Consider the following 19,184-nt stretch of genomic DNA (forward strand, 5'->3'; position numbering starts at 1 on the left):
AAAAAAAAAAAAAAAAAAATTAACCTCTTCTTACTTGCAATTTTTCCTTTCTAGAATCATTTTTATCCAATTACCTTCCTATTTGGTATAAGTAGCCCTTGAAAACCTGGTTATGCGCCAGTATGCATAGAGCTTCCATTGCTACTCAGTGGCAACTCAGCAAAGTCCTCCAGCCTTTGAACACAGCATGGTTACGTTATAATAAGTATCCTTATAAAAATTATCTCCAAATTATACATACTATTTCAGTTTATACTTTTAGGATATTATTAAATACTAATCATCTTTCTGAATTTAAGAAACTAATTTTTCACAGGAGTTTTTGGTAATGCAATCTGAATTTTGGTAAGTAATTTTTTACTGGTTTATATTTTTTCAGCTTTATTAAGGCATAATTAATAAATTAAAATTGTATACATTTACAGAATCCAATATGTTTTGATATATTTATACATTGTGAAATGATTAAATCAAACAAAATTAACATTGGCATTACCTCACATATCTTTTTTTGTTTGTGTAGTGAGAACATTTAAGACCTAATCTCTTTGCAATTTTTAAGTATACATACATTATTAACTATAGTCTAATGTAAGTAGACTTACATTAGATCTCTAGAATTTATTCATCCGGTCTAACAGAAACTTTGTATCCTTTAACCAACATCTCCCCCAGTGCCTCCCACCACCTTTCAGCTGCTGGCAACCTAGTCCCACTCTCCTCTTCTATGAGTTCAACCTTTTAATATTCCACATATAAGTGAGATAATGCAATATTTGTCTTTCTGTCCCTGACTGATTTCAAATAGCATGATGTCCTCCAAGTTCATCCATGTCATACGTGACAGGATGTTATTCTTTTTTAAGGCTGAAAAGTATTTCAATTATTCCATTGATGGACACAGGTTAATTCCATATCTTGGTTATTGTGAATAATAAGTAAGCAAATATTATTTTAAAATTAAAAGACACCATAACTACTTTAACCCAAGGTGAATTTTTTAAAAAATAAATAAAATTTCACATAGTGTATGTATAGACATATACATATATAGTATATTTATATCGTGTGTGTATGTATGTGCATGTGTAGATTACTGATTGAAGAAAAAAGCCCTAATATTATCCTCAAATAAGACCTTTTTCTTTTACAGATTAATGGAGGCATTCGAAGTATGGCAATTCGACACTTTGGTGAATTAGTTAGGGATATGAGACAGTACACATGGATGCTGAAGGATGTGATTCTAGAAGGCTTGGTGCCCCTAATCCTGTTTTTGGAGGATGACGAGGAAAGAGTAGCTAAAGTAAGTCATTTGATCTTCTTTTTCTTAAATTTACCAAGAATTACAATGTTTTATCTAACAACAGATGAATAGATCTTCACTGACCCTTTTCTGTCTCACAGGCATGTAAATATACATTAAAAATCTGTACCTCACAATTAAAGTGGTCAACATCACGTTTGCTCAAAGATGAAAATTACAGTTTTGAGATGGTGGTGCTCAATATCTGTAACAATCTTGTAAGTGGCTCTTCCATTTTTACTACTATAAGAGTTATAGACAAAACTTACAGGATCTCCAAAGTGATGAAAACTGTAATGGGGATAAGAGAAGATCTTGGAGAAAAAGAAATGGAAGAAAAAATCTTCAATAAGTGATTATAACTGGAGCTTGAGCAGAGAGGAATTAGAATTTTCCACTTCCTCTTTCTCAACATTGATCATCCATCTTATCTTCTTCCTCCTGCCCATCCATTTTGAGCTATGGATGGGTATTAAGGTAGGAAGAACATCCCAGATCATGAAAAAGAAAACTAGAATTACTTTGCCACTGCCTCTTGAGCTAGTCCTCTGAAACCCAGCATGAACAGTAATGATAGACAAGTAGGAATGGATGAATGCTAACCAAAGAATGGAAAAAGAAAGTTGAGTTTAGGAACAAGAGTATAGTTCACACAAAAACATCCCCAGCTTCTAATCTGGTCCTGATTTGGTATGTTGAAGCCTTTCTGGAGGAAGCAAATGTTCTATTTCAACAATTGAGAGAGGTGCTTTTTCCCCCTTTTATTCTCAGATTATTTCTCATAGGAACTACATTACAGATTTGATATCTGATACCTTAGGATTCCTGTGGAGCTCCAGAACATATCTTAAGAAGGCATCGGTTATTTTGATAGGTAAATACAATTCAATTCTCAATTCCTAATTTGTCTTAAATGGTATAGAATGGAGAAGAAGCTAAAAGTTTTTCTTATATTTTTTTAATGTCTCTGTTTATGAGGGACAGCACCTGTCATGGTGATGAACAGAGGTTGATACGTGTGATGAGAATAGAGTTCTATTTTATAATACACAGAGAATATAGCTGCATGATTAATTTTTATGCAAAGTGTATTCAGCAAAATGGATTTCAAAATTTAAAATGGTGACATACCATTGTTCATTATTCCCCTTCATCACTTAAAAATCACTACCCAAAGAATACGAATAATTTAAAAAAATATAAAAACATCATCTTCGACCAAACTTGGACATCTGTAACCACAGACTACAGCAGATGAGGAACAACTACCAAATCCACTAAAGTTTTTAAAAAGTGGAAACAGGCAGGGGCAACCCAGGAAGACTCTAAGACTAGACAGCTTTTTAATATTAGACAAACCTGATGAAACAGTTTTCCCCTACTAGCTCTGTGAAAATAAAAATGAATTATTCTGTATTTTGGAATTCCCAACTTGGTAGTGAGTCTCCAACTTGGCAGTAGGATCTTCCCTTGACCCCAAGTAGCATCATGGAGTAATAGGAGCAGCAAAGAATAAGGAAATATACAGTCACATCATACATATAGAGAGGAGGCTCTCAGTCAAGGTAGATGACAAAATGAATTATGATCAGCACTGAAGCCCATGATCTGTTTTAATCAGAGAGGAGTGGCAGAACACACACAGACACAGGCGCGCGCGCACACACACACAGACACACACAGACACACACACACAAAGAAAAACCCTGTTATAAATTTCTGTCATTTTCTTTTCTTTTGGTTTTGTTGTTGTTGTTGTTGTTGTTGTTGTTTTGAGACAGACTCTTGCTCTGTCACCTACGCTGGAGTGCAGTGCACAATCTTGGCTCACTGCAGCCTCCACCTCCCAGGTTCAAGCGACTCTCCTGCTTCAGCCTCTAGAGTGGCTGGGATTACAGGCATGCACTATCACGCCTGGCTAATTTTTCTATTTTTAGTAGAGACAGGGTTTCACTATGTTGGCCAGGCTGGTCTTGAACTCCTGACCTAAAGTGATCTGCCTGCCTCCGCCTCCCAAAGTACTGAAATTACAAGCATGAGCCACCGTGCTCAGCCAATAATAACTTTATTTCAAACCAGAATTAATCCCTGCTATCCTGAGTTCTACCTTGGAAGTTCCCACAAATAAACCTCTGTATATAACTATTGCAAGATTAGTAAATAAGTAGTTTAAAAAAAGAAACAGCATTATCTTTCTACAGTGGTACTTCAAGGGAAAAAAGAGACAAAAGAATGAAGAAAAACAAACCTTAGAAAATATGTCTATAGAGCAGATGAAAGTCATGATAAATATTTCCATGAATCCAAAACATTTTAAAATGAAGATCTAAAGTATAGACACAAGCATATAGGGAATATAGGATGGGATAATGGGAGCACATGAAAAATAAGCTTTCAAAGTACAAGGGAGAAAAAGTAAGAAAAAACGTATCACCAAAAATGCAAATTAAATTATAACCAGCAAAAGAGAAAATATTTGTTGAGAACTCAGTAAGGGACAAGGAGTACAGGGTTGAGAAATGTTAGCAAAATCAAACAAAAACCATCAGTGAAAAATTCTTTTTATTCTTTCTTCTAAAAAAAATGGAATACATGTGCAGAACGTGCAGGTTTGTTACATACCATACATGTGCCATGGTGGTTCGCTGCACCTATTGACTGGCCCTCCAAGTTCCCTCCCCTCACCCTCCACCTCCCAACAGGCTCTGGTGTGTGTTGTTCCCCTCCCTGTGTCCATGTGTTCTTGTTGTTCAGCTCCCACTTATGAGTGAGAAGATGTGGTATTTCGTTTTCTGTCCCTGTGTTAGTTTGCTGAGAAGAATGGCTTCCAGTGTCATCCACGTCCCTGCAAAGAACATGATCTCGTTCCTTTTTATGGCTGCATAATATTCTGTGGTGCATATATACCACATTTTCTTTATCCAGTGTATCATTGATGGGCATTTGGGTTGGTTCCATGTCTTTGCTATTTTAAATAATGCTGCAATAAACATACATGTGCACTTGTCTTTATAGTAAAATGATTTGTATTCCTTTGGGTATATACATAGTAAAGGGATTGCTGGGTCAAATGGTATTTCTGGTCCTAGATCCTTGAGGAATTGTCATACTGTATTCCACAACAGTTGAACTACATTCCCACCAACAGTGTAAAAGCGTTCCTATTTCTCCACAGCCTTGCCAGCATCTATTGTTTCTTGACTTTTTAATAATCACCACTCTGACCTGTGTGAGATGGTGTCTCACTGTAGTTTTGATTTGCGTTTCTCTAATGATCAGTGACGTTGAGCTTTTTTGCGTATGTTTGCTGGCCATGTAAATGTCTTCTTTTCAGAAGTGCCTGTTCATATCCTTTGCCCACTTTTTGAGGGGGTTGTTTTTTCTTGTAAATTTGTTTAAGTTTCTTGTAGATTCTGGGTATTAGACCTTTGTCAGATAGGTAGATTGCAAAAATTTTCTCCCATTCTGTAGGTTGCCTGTTCAGTCTTATAGTTTCTTTTGCTGTGCAGAAGCTATTTAATTAGATCCTATTTATCAATTTTGGCTTTTGTTGCAATTGCTTTTGGTGTTTTTGTCATGAAATTTTTGCCCATGCCCATGTCCTGAATGGTATTGCCTAGGTTTTCTTCTAGGGTTTTTAGGGTTTTGGGTTTTACATTTAAGTCTTTAATCCTTGTTAATTTTTGTATAAGGTATAAGGAAAGCATCCAGTTTCAGTTTCCTGCATATGGCTAGCCAGTTTTCACAGCATCATTTACTGAATAGAAGATCCTTTCCCCATTGCTTGTATTTAACAGATTTGTCAAAAATCAGATGATTATAGCTGTGTAGTGTTATATCTGAGGTCTCTGTTCTGTTCCATTGGTCTATGTATCTGCTTTGGTACCAGTACCATGTTGTTTTGGTTACTGTAGCTTTGTAGTATAGTTTGAAGCCAGGTACCACAATGCCTCCAGCTTTGTTCTTTGTGCTTAGGATTGTCGTGGCTATATAGGGTCTTCTTTGATTACATGTGAAATCCAAAATAGTTTTTCCTAATTCTATGAAGAATATCAATGGTAGTTTGATGGGAATAGTACTGAATCTATAAATTACCTTAGGCATTATGGCCATTTTCACAATATTGATTCTTCCTATCCACGAGGATGGAATGTCTTTCCGTTTGTTTGTGTCCTCTCTGATTTCTTTGAGCAGTGGTTTGTAGTTCTCCTTGAAGAGGTCCTTCACATTTCTTGCTACCTGTATTCCTAGGTATTTTACTTTCTTCTTAGCGATTATGAATGGGAGTTCATTCATGATTTGGCTCTCTTGTGTCTATCATTGGTGTAAATGAATGCTCATAACTTTTGCACATTGATTTTGTGTCCTGAGACTTTGCTGAAGGTGCTTATCAGTTTAAAGAGTTTTGGGGCTGAGGTGATGGAGTTTTCTAAATGTAGAATCATGCAGTCTGCAGAGACAATTTGACTTCCTCTCTTCCTATTTGAATACCCTTTGTTTTTTTCTCTTGCCTGATTGCCCTGGGCAGAACTTCCAATACTATGTTGAATATGAGTAGTGTGAGAGGCCATCCTTGTCTTGTACGAGTTTCAAAGGAAATGCTTCCAGCTTTTGCCCATTCAATATGATATTGATATGATATTGGCTGTGGGTTTGTCATTAAGAGGTGGTTTTTTTGTTTTGCTTGTTTTTTGATGGAGTCTTGCTCTTGTTGCCCAGGCTGGAGTGCAGTGGCACAATCTTGGCTCACTGCAACCCCCTCTCCCAGATTCCAGTGATTCTCCTGCCTCAGCCTCCCAAGTAGCTAGGGTTACAGGCACATGCCACCATGCCCAGCTAATTTTTGTATTTTTAGTAGAGATGAGGGTTCACCATGTTGGCCAGGCTGGTCTTGAACTCCCGACCTCGTGATCTACCTGCCTCAGCCTCCTAAAGTGCTGGGATTGTTAAGTTTTTAACATGAAGGGATGTTGAATTTTAACCAAGGCCTTTTCTGCATCTATGGAGATAATCATGTGGTTTTTGTCTTCGGTTCTGTTTAATGTGATGGATTATGTTTATTGATGTGCATATGTTGAATCAGCCTTGCATCGCAGGGATGAAGCCAACCTGATCATGGTGGGTAAGTTTTTTTTATTTGCTGCTAGATTTGATTTGTCAGGATTTTATTGAGGATTTTTGCATTGATGTTCATCAGAAATATTGGCCTGGAGTTTTCCTTTTTTGTTGTATCTCTTCCTGGTTTTGGTATCAGAATGATGCTGGCTTCATAAAATGAGTTAGGGAGGAGTCCCTCCTTTTCAATTGTTTGGAATAGTTTCAGAAGGAATGGTACCATTCCTCTTTGTGTTTCTGGTAGAATTCAACTGTGAGTCCATCTGGTCCTGGGCTTTTTCGGTTGGCAGGCTATTAATTACTGCCTCATGTTCAGAACTTGTTATTGGTCTATTCAGGGATTCAACTTCTTAATTGTTTAGACTTGGGAGTGTGTATGTGTCCAGGAATTTACCCATTTCTTCTAGATTGTCTAGTTTATTTGCGTAGAGGTGTTTATAGTATTCTCTGATGGTTGTTTGTATTTCTGTGGGGTCAGTGGTGATATTTCCGTATCATTTTTTATGGTACCTATTTAATTCTTCTCTTTTTTTCTATATTAGTTTAGCTAGTGGTCTATTTTTTTTTTTTTTTTTAAACCAGCTCCTGGATTTATTGATTTTTTTGGAGGGCTTTTCATGTCTCTATCTTGTTCAATTATTTTTGATCTTAGTTACTTATTGTCTTATGCTAGTTTTTGGATTAGTTTGTTCTTGATGCTCTAGCTTTTTTAACTGTGATTCTAGACTGTCAATTTGAGATCTTCCAAGCTTTCTGATGTGGGCATTTAGTGCTATAAATTTCCCTCTTAACCCTGCTTTAGCTGTGTCCCAGAGATTCTGGTACATTGTCTCCATGTTCTCATTGGTTTCAAAGAACTTCTTGATTTCTGCCTTAATTTCATTGTTTACCCAGGAGTCATTCAAAAGCAGGTTGTTCAATTTCTGTGCAATTCTGTGTTTTTGAGTGAGATTTTTAATCCTGAGTTCTAATTTGATTGCACTGTGTTCTGAAAGATTGTTATGATTTCAGTTATTTTGCATTTGCTGAGGAGTGTTTTACTTCCAATTACGTGGTGTATTTTAGAATCAGTGCCATGTGGCACTGAGAAGAATGTATATTCTGTTGATTTGGGTTGGAGAGTTCTGCATATGTCTACTGGGCCCACTTGATCCAGAGCTGAGTTCAAGTCCTGAATATCCTTATTAATTTTCTGTCTAGTTCTGTCTAATACTGACAGTGAGGTGTTAAAATCTCCCACTATTATTGTGTGGAAGTCTAAGTCTCTTTGTATGTCTTACAAACTTGTTTTATGAATCTGGGTGTGCCTGTATTGAGTGCATGTATATTTAGAATAGTTAGCTCTTCTTGTTGAATTGTTCCCTCTTCCATAATGTAATGCCCTTTTTATTCTTTTTTGATCTTTGTTTTAAAGTCTGTTTTGTCAGAGACTAGGATCGAAATCCCTGTGGGTTTGTGTTTGTTTGTTTTGTTTTTTTGGGGTTTTTGTTTTGTTTTGTTTTCTTTTTGTTTTTGTTTTGCTTTCCATTTGCTTGGTAAATTTTCCTCCATCCCTTTATTTTGAGCCTATGTGTGTCTTTGCACATTAGATGGGTCTCCTGAATATAGCACACCAATGAGTCTTGACTCTATCCAATTTGCCAGTCTGTGTCTTTTAATTGGGGCATTTAGCCCATTTACATTTAAGGTTAATATTTTTATGTGTGAATTTGATCCTGTCATCATGATACTAGCTGGTTATTTTGCACTCTAGTTGATGCAGTTTCTTCATAGTGTCATTGGTCATTACATTTTGGTGTGTTTTGCAGTGACGGGTACTGGGTGCTTTTTTTCCATATTTAGTGCTTCTCTCAGGAGCTCTTGCAAGGCAGACCTGGTGATAATGAAATCCCTCAACATTTGTCTCAAAATGATTTTATTTCTCCTTTGCTTATGAAGCTTAATTTGGCTGGATATGAAATTCTGGGTTGAAAATTCTTTTCTTTAACAATGTTGAATTTGGCCCCCAATCTCTTCTGGCTTGCAGGGTTTCTATTGAGAGGTGTAGTTTTAATCTTATGGGCTTCTCTTTGTAGGTGACCTGGCCTTTCTCTCTGACTGCCCTTAACAATTTTTCCTTTATTTCAAGCTTGAATAATTGGATGATTATGTGTCTTGGGGTTGATCTTCTCATGGAGTATCTTAGTGGTGTTCTCTGTATTTCCTGAATTTGCATGTTGGGCTGTCTTGCTAGGTTGGGAAAGTCCTCCTGGATAATATCCTTAATATATCCATAAATATAAGTGTGTTTTCCAGCTTGTTTCCATTCTCCTCATCTCCTTCTGGTACTCTAAGCAATCGTAGGTTTGGTCTTTTTTATGAAGCCCCATTTTTTGGAGGCTTTGTTCATTCCTTTTCATTCTTTTATCTCTAGTCTTGGCTGCATGCCTTATTTCAGTAAGGTGGTTTTCAAACTCTGATATCCTTTCTTCCACTTGGTCAATTTGGCTATTGATACCTGTATATGTTTTACAAACTTCTAATGCTGAGGTTTTCAGCTCCATCAGATCATTTATGTTCCTCTCTAAACTGGTCATTCAGTTAGCAGCTCCTATAAGCTTTTATCAAGGTTCTTAGTTTCTTTGCATTGAGTTAGAACATGCTCCTTTAGTGCAGCATAGTTTTTTATTACCCATCTTCTGAAGGCTACTACTGTCAATTCATCCATCTGATCCTCTGTCCAGTTCTGTGTCCTTGATGGAAAGATGTTGCAATTATTTGGAGGAGAAGAGACACTCTGGCCTTTTGGGTTTTCAGCATTTTTTTGTTGATTCTCATCTTCCTGAGTTTGTCTAGAGTCGGTCTTTGAGGCTCTGACCCTTGGATGGGGTTTTTGTGGGGGCTTTTTTGTTGCTGCTTTTATTGTTTCTTTCTGCTTGTTTTTCTTTCAGTGGTCAGGTCCCTCTTCATTTGCTGGGGGTTCACTTCAGGCCCTATTCATCTGATTCACTCCCATGCCTGGAGATGTCACTCAAGGAGGCTGGGTGCCTTCTCCTTCCTCTAGGACCTCTGAGCTCCAGGGGCACCAACCTGATGCCAGTAGGATTGCTCTTGTATAGGGTTTCTGACAACCCCGTTGGAGAGTCTCACACAGTTGGGTACCACGGAGAACAATACCCATTTAACAAAGCACTTTGTCCCTTGGTAGAGGTGGTGTGCCTCACTGCGGGGGAAACCTACTTGTCTGGGCTGCCTGGATTCCTTAGAACTACCAGGAAGAAAGGCTAAATCTGCTGGTCTGCAGAGACTGTGGCCTCCCTCTCTTTAGGGGCTCAGGTCCTGCGGGATTCAGGTTCTGTCCCTGAGCCCCTGGCTGGAGTTATTGGAGTTCCTGCAGGGAAGTCCCACCCAATGAGGAAGGATGGTTAAGTCAGGCCTGTAGAGGCACTCAGGCCACAGACTGCCACAGCCAGTGTGTTGGGCTGCAGGGTGACAAGTCTTGGAATCAAGCCATCCAGCCTCCCTGGCTCTGGCAGGGGAAAAACACAGCCTGGGGCTTTAGAAATGGGTGCCACCCTTTTCTGGGCGTTCATCTGCCCAGGGAGCTTAGCGTGTTAGGCATTTGTGAGCCCCAGTGCTGGCTGCTGCCCCTCCCTCAAGGAGTTCAAATGGCTTAGAGAGTTCGGTAATCTTAAGCCGATTCCAGATGAGAAGCTCTTAAGAGTCTGCACATTCTGCTGTTGAGACACTAGGCCTCAGTGGCGTGGGTTCACGAGTGGGATCTTCCAATCTGTGGGTTGCCCAGTTTCATCAAAAAAGCACAGATTCCTGGCTGGGTAGCACACTCACTCACTGCCTCCCTTGGTTTTGGAGGAGGAGCTCCCCTGCCCCATGTGGCTCTCAGGCAGGTGGCCACACCACACTGTTCTTCCTTCTCTCTCTCACACCAGCCTCCTAGTCAGTTCCGATGAGAAAACCTGAATACCTTGGCTGCTGGTGAAGGATTCACATGCTTAGTATGGTTTTTGTTTGTTTGTCTGTTTTTTTCCATGATGGGAGCCTCTGAACTCTGCTGTTTCTATTCCACCATCTATTCGGCACCCCCACAAAATTCTTAAAATTAGAGAACAATAGTAGACATAGATGATAGAAAAAAGAAATGCAAATATGTGCAAGTGATATCCCTGAAGAAGAGAAATGAAAAATTACAACAGAACAAAAGTCTTTGAATTTAAAATTTAAGAAATAAAGATGACTGGATTAAATATACTGAGATAGGAAAACACTTTTTCAAGAAATATTTTATACAGAATGCAACATTAAGGCATTTTGTAATAAAGTTATGGAACTGCACAGTTCTGTAATTCTTCAAGAATTCTTTATGCATTCAGCCAAAAAAAATTACCTGTAGATTTTTAAAATAGAGAAACTGTCATTAAACTTCTTTATTTCAATATTCTATATTTTATAGTTGAATACTAAAAAATACTTTTTCATAGAATTCAACTATAAAATATAGAATATTGAATACTATAAAATACGTTTTATAGTATTCAACTATAAATTATGGAATATTGCCTACAAATTCCTAAGTGAAAACTGTGACTGAGGAATTTTATATTTAGCACAATGTTATCCAACTATACAGATGACAGAACATTATTTTCAAAAACACAAGAACTCAGGATGAAATCATCATCATGAATTCTTCTTGAAGAAAGTATTAGAGCATGGAATTCATCTAACTGAAGAGTGAATGGATGAACTATTGCAAAAAGACATCTAGTATCTATTTACCTGTAGGACTCTCATCTTTCAATCAAGTCTCTACCACTTTTTATTTTCCTCTATGCCTCGGAAGGCTGACCTCTGCATTCTATATCTCCCAAGCTCCCTTGCCAGCTTGCTTCCTGATGGGTACAACACTTAATGCCCATTAATGCATTTAATGAGCAGAAATATGCTTAATAATCAGAAATAATTATGACAGTGCTATTCACAAATGCTTGTCCCATCTAGAATCCTTACTGAGCATCTGTCGAAAAATACTGATCAACAGGCTCAGTTCAAGTGTCATGAATATACTACCAGATAATTTCATAGATCTTGATAAGTTGATTCTAAATGTTTGTGGAATAGCAAAAGGCCAAGATACTCCTGAAGGAAAAAAATTTGGGACTACTACTTTCACTAGATACAAAGATTTATTATAAAGCTACAGAATTTTAAACAGTCTGTTACTCACTCAAGGAAAGACAAACAGACCTGTGGAACAGAATAGAAAACCGATCCACACATATACCTAATACATATCAGAATTGGCAGTGTATATGAGACCAGCAAATGATGGGCTGCCTAATAAAAGGTGCAAAGAAAATTGGAAATACACAAGGACTCCTGACGCCCTACACAAAAATTAATTCTAGAAGAATCAAACAATGTAAACATAAAACACAAATATTTAAAAACTTTTAGAAGAAAATGTAGGATAATATCTTCATAACTGAAAATTAACAAAATATTTCTAAAGAAAAATATAAAAATCAAGCAATAAGCTGAGAGAAATATTTGTACATGTGTAACTAAAACATATTAATTTTGATATTATATTAATTATAACATAGAAAAAGACAAAAAAAATCCATAGACCAAAAAATAAAAGGTGCAAAAAATAATAATAAATATGAAGAGGAAGTTCACAAAAAACATAAATACAAATAATCATGTAAAAAGATGTCCAACAATATTAATAATCAGAAACATACAAATTAGAACAATAACACCACATTTCACACCAATAAAGTAACAACGCTTCTTAAAATATAAAAAAATAAAAACTGATGTTAAAATTGAAAGCTTCTCTTCACCAAATGATGTTAAAAGGCAATCACCAAATGGAAGAAGATATTTACGACACATGTATCTGGCAAAGAATCACATTAGAATATATAAAGAATTCATATAAATTTATAAGAAAAAAACCACCTAATGGAAAATGAGTAATAAATGACACTTTTCAGAAAAGGATAGACAAATGACCAATAAACATATAAAAAGATATTTGACTCTATTGTTCATTTGTAAAATGCAAATTGAAAACTTAAGGTACCATTTTACATCCAACATAAAGTGTAGAATAAAGACTAACAAGCTCAACTGTTGTCAAGGATATGGAGCAAACAGAACTCTCTTATATGCTGTTGGCACTGAAAATTCTTAAACCACTTTGGAAAGCTGTTTAGCTATATGTGATAAAACCAAACACATACATATCCTATGACTCAGGAATTCTATAAAATCTCACAGAAATACATACATGTGTTCACAAATATATGTACTAGAATATTCAAAGCAGCATTACTAGTTATAACCCAATCCCGCAAATCAACAGTTAGATGAATATATTGATGTAGATTCACACAGTGAAATACTACATACCAACGAAAAAAACAATCAACTGCATTCACAATGGAGAGAAAGCTTATAATGTTGAAATGAAAGCTAGTCACAAAAAGTACATATCGTACAATTCCATTGATGTAAAACACAAAAACAGCTAGAACTAAAGAGTTATTACACTCAGGGTAGTGTTTACACTTGGGAGAAACTAAAAGGGAGCCTCAGAGAGAGTTCTGGATTACTGGTAATGTCTTGTGTCTTGACTTTAAATGTGGTCACTGTGTGAATATTCCATGAGCTATGCATTTATATGTGCACTTTTTCATACATGCATTATACCTAGATTTTTAAAATTAAAGAGATATATATATACACATATATACACACATATATTTTATATATATATGCATGTGTGTATATATGTGTGTGTATATATATAAAACTTTAATTTTAAAAATCTAAGTATAATTCAGGTATACCTAGATTTGTGTGTGTGTGTGTGTGTGTGTATATATATATATATCAAGAGTTGAAAAGTGTGTGGAGTGGTGGGAATTTCTGTTGCTTGTAGTGGGAACAGAAATTGATACAAACACTCAGAAAATAATTTGACATAATCTTATTAGCTAAAGTTGAGCATAATGTTCCTGTAAGTCAGTCATACCATTTTTAACTATGTACCTTAGACTCTCTCACATAGGTGCATCTGGAGACATGTAAGTTTATTGCTATATTATTTGTAATATCAGATAAATTAGAAATAATCCAAATGTCTGTTACAGGTAGAATGAATAAATAATTTTTGTATTGTCACAAATGCAACAGTAAATAGCAAGGAAGTTTATTACAAACAATAAATAAATAATAAGCAAATAAATGCTATCTTTACACTCACCAGAATAGATGAACACACAAAAAAAACAACTTTGAGTAAAATAAATAAAAACAAAAAACAAAACCCAAAGAATACATACTACTTATATACTGATGAAAGCAGACACCACTAAAACATTATTTGAGAATTCACATTAATTTTCTGGAAAACAGTAAGAAAGATCAAGGAAATGGTCAACACAAAATTCAATATACTAGTTTACCCAGGAGGAGAAGGAGGGAAGAAAGTGTTTATGAAAGGACACACAAGAAGCTTCAAGAGCACCAGTATTTTTTAAGTCCATAGGTAGGATATTATATATATTCTTTTATATGCTTTTAATTTAAAAATACATGCTTTAAATTATGCTAATCTCAAAGCAACTAACTCATTAAAAAAATACAGTGAAAGGAAATATCCCATTTATAGTAGGTAAAAATTAAAGAAGGAAATAAAAAATGAGGAAGTAAAGGAGAAAGGAGGAAGGGAAGAATGAGGGAGGGAGAGAGGAGAAAAAGGAGGAGGGAGCAAAAGAAAGAAGGAAGGAAGGAAGACTTTTGGAAGAAGGTAAGAAGGGAGATGGGAGATAGGGAGAGGAATAAGAAAAGGAGGAAGGATAGACAGAAGGAAGGAAGGGAGGTCTAAAAATAAACTTTAAAATATATGCAATATTTCTATGAAGAAAATTGCAAACATTACTGAGGGACACAAAGACTGAAAATAGAAAAGTATAAACCCTATTTTAGGAAAAAAAGAATAAAAATTTTAAAAGTGTCAATTTTTTTCTAAATGAATCTATGCATGGAATGAAATGCCAATTAAAATATCAATAGGATTTTTTTCAACATTGGCATGCTGATTCTAAAATTAAAGTAGAAAAGTTAGCATGTAAGAATAATGGAAACTCTAACTGAAAAGAATAATGACAGAGGACTAGCCCTATCATATGTCAATATAGCTTTAGTAATTAAAATCACATGGAATGAATAGACAGCTAAATAGGACATAATACCATCCAGAAATAACCCCCTAAATATGCAGTGTTTTAGAAAGTGAATCATTGACCTTAACTAACAGTGATGAAAATATGGAATGCTCCTTAAATGATGTTGGGACACCTGCTGAGCCATCTGGAATTTTTAGAATAATTTTACTCCCATTTCATTTCTTACACGAAATAAAATCCAGATGGTCACAAGTTCAAATGTTAAAAAGGAAACTATAATAATAAATAAAATTAAATTAAGTAAATTGGAAAAATGGGCTTTACAATCATGAGGTGGGGAAGATCTTTCTAAGAGTCGAAAGAAGCCATAAAGAAAAGATTGATAACTATGTAAAAATGAAACGGTATTGGCAAGGCAAAACCACTATAAACAAAGTCAAAAGCCAAATTTTGATGAAATATTTACATTTATCAAGATCAAGCATGAATTCTCACTGTCTATAGGATCTTTACTAACCCCTAAGAAAAGTAACAATAGAAAATGGACGAAGAACACATCGAAAAAAATCATTTGGCTCTTAAACATTAAAATGTTCACAAATTTATCTAAAAGTGATGCCAACAATGTTTCTATCCATTGAGTTGACAAAGATGAAAAGTTTTGTACTACCCTATTTTGGCCAGGTTGCAGGAAGTGAGCCATCACTTACATTACTGTTGAGACTGTAAATCATTACTTTCTCTAAGAAGAACAATTTGGTAAAATCTATCAAAATGTGAAATGCATATTCTTTTGACTCAGTAATTTCCTCTCAAGAGAATATATCATCAGATACACTCACACAGGGGAGAAATGATGTGTGTACATAGATATTTATTGCATCATTGTACACTGCCATCTGACCTTAGCATGTGGCTTTTATCCTTGTATTTTCTGATTACCTTCAGCATTTTAAAAGTGTTAGACCAAGAAAGAAACAAAAAAGTAAAAGACAAAAGATGTGCTTTCCAACTGCGTCAGCCCAGTTTTACAAGGCTGTCTTCAAAGTCCCCAACCTGTGACTTATCTTACAGTCACAATGACCAGAACTGTCATAGTGACACCATTAGTTCAAGAGATGCTTGGAAATATAGTTATTTAAATGGTCAAGAAAGGGACCGTGATATTAACATGGGGTAGTATGTCACAGCTGTCAATATTTAAAATGTGAGAGTTCTCATATAAGTTTCTGGGATTCTAGTTATTCATGAAGAAAAAAAAAAGGGAAGACGAAGCTATACTGAACCTGCATTTCTGCATGGTAGCAACCGGATGTAGCTGACCATTAGCTTCACTTGTGGATAAAGCCTGTACTTCCTGTTAACCACACTCCCCACCACCACCAAATGCATTCTTCCACACAGTTGGGATCACATGGTTACCTACCTAGGCCTTGGCATTTTGGTTAATTTGACATAATGTCCAAAGCATCAAATTCTGTTTGAAAGTTCATTTGTGACTTTCAAAAATACAGTTTCCGTAGAGCCATTCAATTTGTAGGTCTTTTGCATAATTTTCCACCTATTTTGTTCATTTGGTGGTAACATTTATGAAATAAGTATCTGCAGTTGTAAGAACAATCCAAATATAACTATGTTTAAACAAGATGGTAATTTATTTCTCTCTCATGCAATAGTCCAAGGATACGTAAACTAGGGCCAGCTCTTTTACTGCTCTAGCATTCTCATCACATAGTTTCCCACAGCAGCTCCAAAATGTTTGCTCCAGCTTCTGCAGCCACTTCTACATTCCAGTTGGTTGGAAAGAAACAAAAATATCAACAGGTCACACACACTCCTCAGAAAAGCAAATATAACTTCTGCTAAATTATCATTAGCCCAGATCATAGACATATTCTCCCGCCTAGCTGTAAAGAAGTCTTAAGTATCTGGTTGTTAGCTGAGTGGCCAGCTAAATCTCAGTAATTTTAGTAAAAGCACTAAAGAAAAAAAAGAGATATTTGACATTGGGAGAATTAATACTTGTTAGCATGAGAAATTTTCATTCATTTATCTACCTAATCTTAAAAGGAAATGCATTGGAATACAAAATCAAACAGATAGAAAAGCACAGTAATAAAGGACATCCCACAAAACAGGTTTTTTTTAAAGCATTATTCTTAAATTGCTAGGCCCATACTCCACCTGCCAGTAAGAGTATCTTGAGCTTTACTGCCAGTTGACTGTATTATGAAAATGATCATGTGATTTTTGTGGTCACTATTTTGACTAAAGCATATTGGTTTGATAAGCAAAGGAAATCCTCCTTTAAGACAATGTAAATGATCCATCCTGAAAAAAGGGGCAAACAAGACACAACATAGATGAACCTAGAAGACATTATAATAAGTGAAATAAGCCAAAGACAGAAACATACTGCGTAATCTCACTTATATGTGAAATCTTTTTTAAAAAGTCAAATAGATAGAAATATAAAGTATAATGGTGGTTACCAGGAGCAAGGGCACAAGAAATGGGAAGATGTAAATCAAGGGGTACATAAGTTAAAGGGTGCAAAGTTGCAGTCATGTGAGATAAATCTAGATAGCTAATGTATAGCATGAAAACTGTAGTTAATAATATTGTATTACATACTTACATACTGTACATTTTCTAAGAGAGTAGATCTTAGGTCTTTTTAGCTAAAAGAACATTTAAAATAAATGCAACACATTTGTGTGCGTTACACACAAAAAGGGTAACTATGTGAGATGATAGATATGTTAACTTGCTTAAGTGTTGTATTCATTTCACTAGGTATATGTATATCAAAACGTTATGTTATATACCTTAAATCTACACAACAGAAAAACAAATTTTATTTTCTGATTATTCAAGTAAAAAATAGATAATCTTGCATTTAAATCTCAGAATGGACACCCTCTAGCCATGTGACCTTTACCAAGTTACTTAATCTCTATGAACTTTAGTTTTACCATCTGTAAAATGAGAATAATAAGAATAGCTTCACAAAATGGGTGTGAGTAGTAATTGAAACAAAGCACCCAGGAGAGTGTCTAGCCTACAGCAGTTGTTCAATCCTTTGTAGCATTATTTTTCATCTGATTGTGATATTTAAAATCATTTTATTTTTTAGTTTTTTTAATGATCACATAGCATGGCATTTATCAATTGAATATTTTGGCTGACTGAAGAATAACTATTCAAAGACTCTGAAAAATTACATGATTATCCACTGAAATGAAGGGCTCTGTTATAATATATATCTCTGTCAGTTATAAAGCTGATATAAATTTTTTTCTTTATTTAATAGATTTGGGGATACAAGTACAGTTGTGTTACATGGATATATTGCATAATGGTGGAAGGCTGGGCATTCAGTGTACCCATTACCCAAACAATGTACATTGTACCCAATAGGTAGTATTTTATCCCTCATTCTCTTTCCACCCTCCCACCTTTTGAAGTCTCCAGTATCTATTATTCCACTCTGTATGTCCATGTGTACCCATTGTTTAGCTCCCATTTGTAAGTGAGAAAATAGAATTTTTGACTTTATATTTCTGAGTCATTTCACTGAGGATAATGGCTTCCAGTTGCATCCATGTTGCTGCAAGATACATGATTCAATTATTTATTATGGCTGAGTAGTATTCTATTGTGTGTGTGTGTGTGTGTGTGTGTGTGTGTGTGTGTGTGTGTGTCTGTATGCGTTGGTCAAGAAATCCACACACACACACACACACACACACACACACACACACATATATATGTCACATTTTCTTTCTCCAGTCATCCCTGATGGTAACTTATGTTGATTGCATGACTTTGCTATTGTAAACAGTGCTGTGACAAACACAGGAATGGAAGTGTTTTTTGATACAATTATTTTATTTGTTTTCCTTTGATTAGATACCTAGTAGTGAGATTGGTGGATAGAATGGTAGTTCTATTTTTAATTATTTGAGAAATCAACATAATGTTTTTCATAAAGGATATACTAAATTGCATTCTCACCAACAATGTATATGCATTCATTTTTCTCTGTAACTTCATCAATATTTGTTCTTTTGATCTTTTTAGTAATAGCCATTCTGACTAGTGCAAGAGGGTATCTCACTGTAGTTTTAATTTGTATTTCACTGATGATTAGTGACATTCAACATTTTTTCAATTTTAATATTTTATTTTGTGGGTACATAGTATGTGTATATATTTATGGGTACATGGAATGTTTTGATACAAGCATGCAATGTGAAATAAGCATGTCATGGAAAATGGGGTATTCATCCCCTCAAACCTCTATCGTTTGAATTATAAGCAATCCAATCACACTATTTAAAAATATACGATTAAGTTATTATTGGCTACTGTCATTCTGTTGTGCTATCAAACAGTAAGTCTTACTCACTCTTTCTAACTATTATTCTGTACCCATTAACCATCCCCACAACCCCCACAACCCCCCATTACCCTTTCTAGCCTCTGGTAACATCCTTCTACTCTCTATGTCCATGAGTTCAATTATTTTGATTTTTAAATCCCACAAATAAGTGAGAACATGC

The 19,184-nt window shown here is 35.5% G+C and overlaps 1 protein-coding gene across 4 annotated transcripts in view; it reads left to right on the forward strand.

The window, feature by feature from the left end:
• Nucleotides 1-19,184, forward strand: part of MROH9 (maestro heat like repeat family member 9) — a 133,122-nt gene that overhangs the window by 90,190 nt on the left and 23,748 nt on the right. For 3 of the 4 annotated variants that reach the window (XM_017866873.1, XM_017866872.1, XM_017866874.1), the window contains 3 exons: nucleotides 1,154-1,306; nucleotides 1,408-1,524; nucleotides 2,078-2,180. In XM_017866873.1, coding sequence (XP_017722362.1) covers nucleotides 1,154-1,306; nucleotides 1,408-1,524; nucleotides 2,078-2,180 — 373 coding nt within the window. Of the gene's footprint in view, nucleotides 1-1,153; nucleotides 1,307-1,407; nucleotides 1,525-2,077; nucleotides 2,181-19,184 lie in introns of those variants that run through there. The other variant, XM_017866877.1, reaches the window with a different exon arrangement.

This window comes from Rhinopithecus bieti, unplaced genomic scaffold (genome assembly GCF_001698545.2).
Source record: "Rhinopithecus bieti isolate Rb0 unplaced genomic scaffold, ASM169854v2 scaffold_1853, whole genome shotgun sequence".
In the NCBI taxonomy this organism is placed as follows: domain Eukaryota; kingdom Metazoa; phylum Chordata; class Mammalia; order Primates; family Cercopithecidae; genus Rhinopithecus; species Rhinopithecus bieti.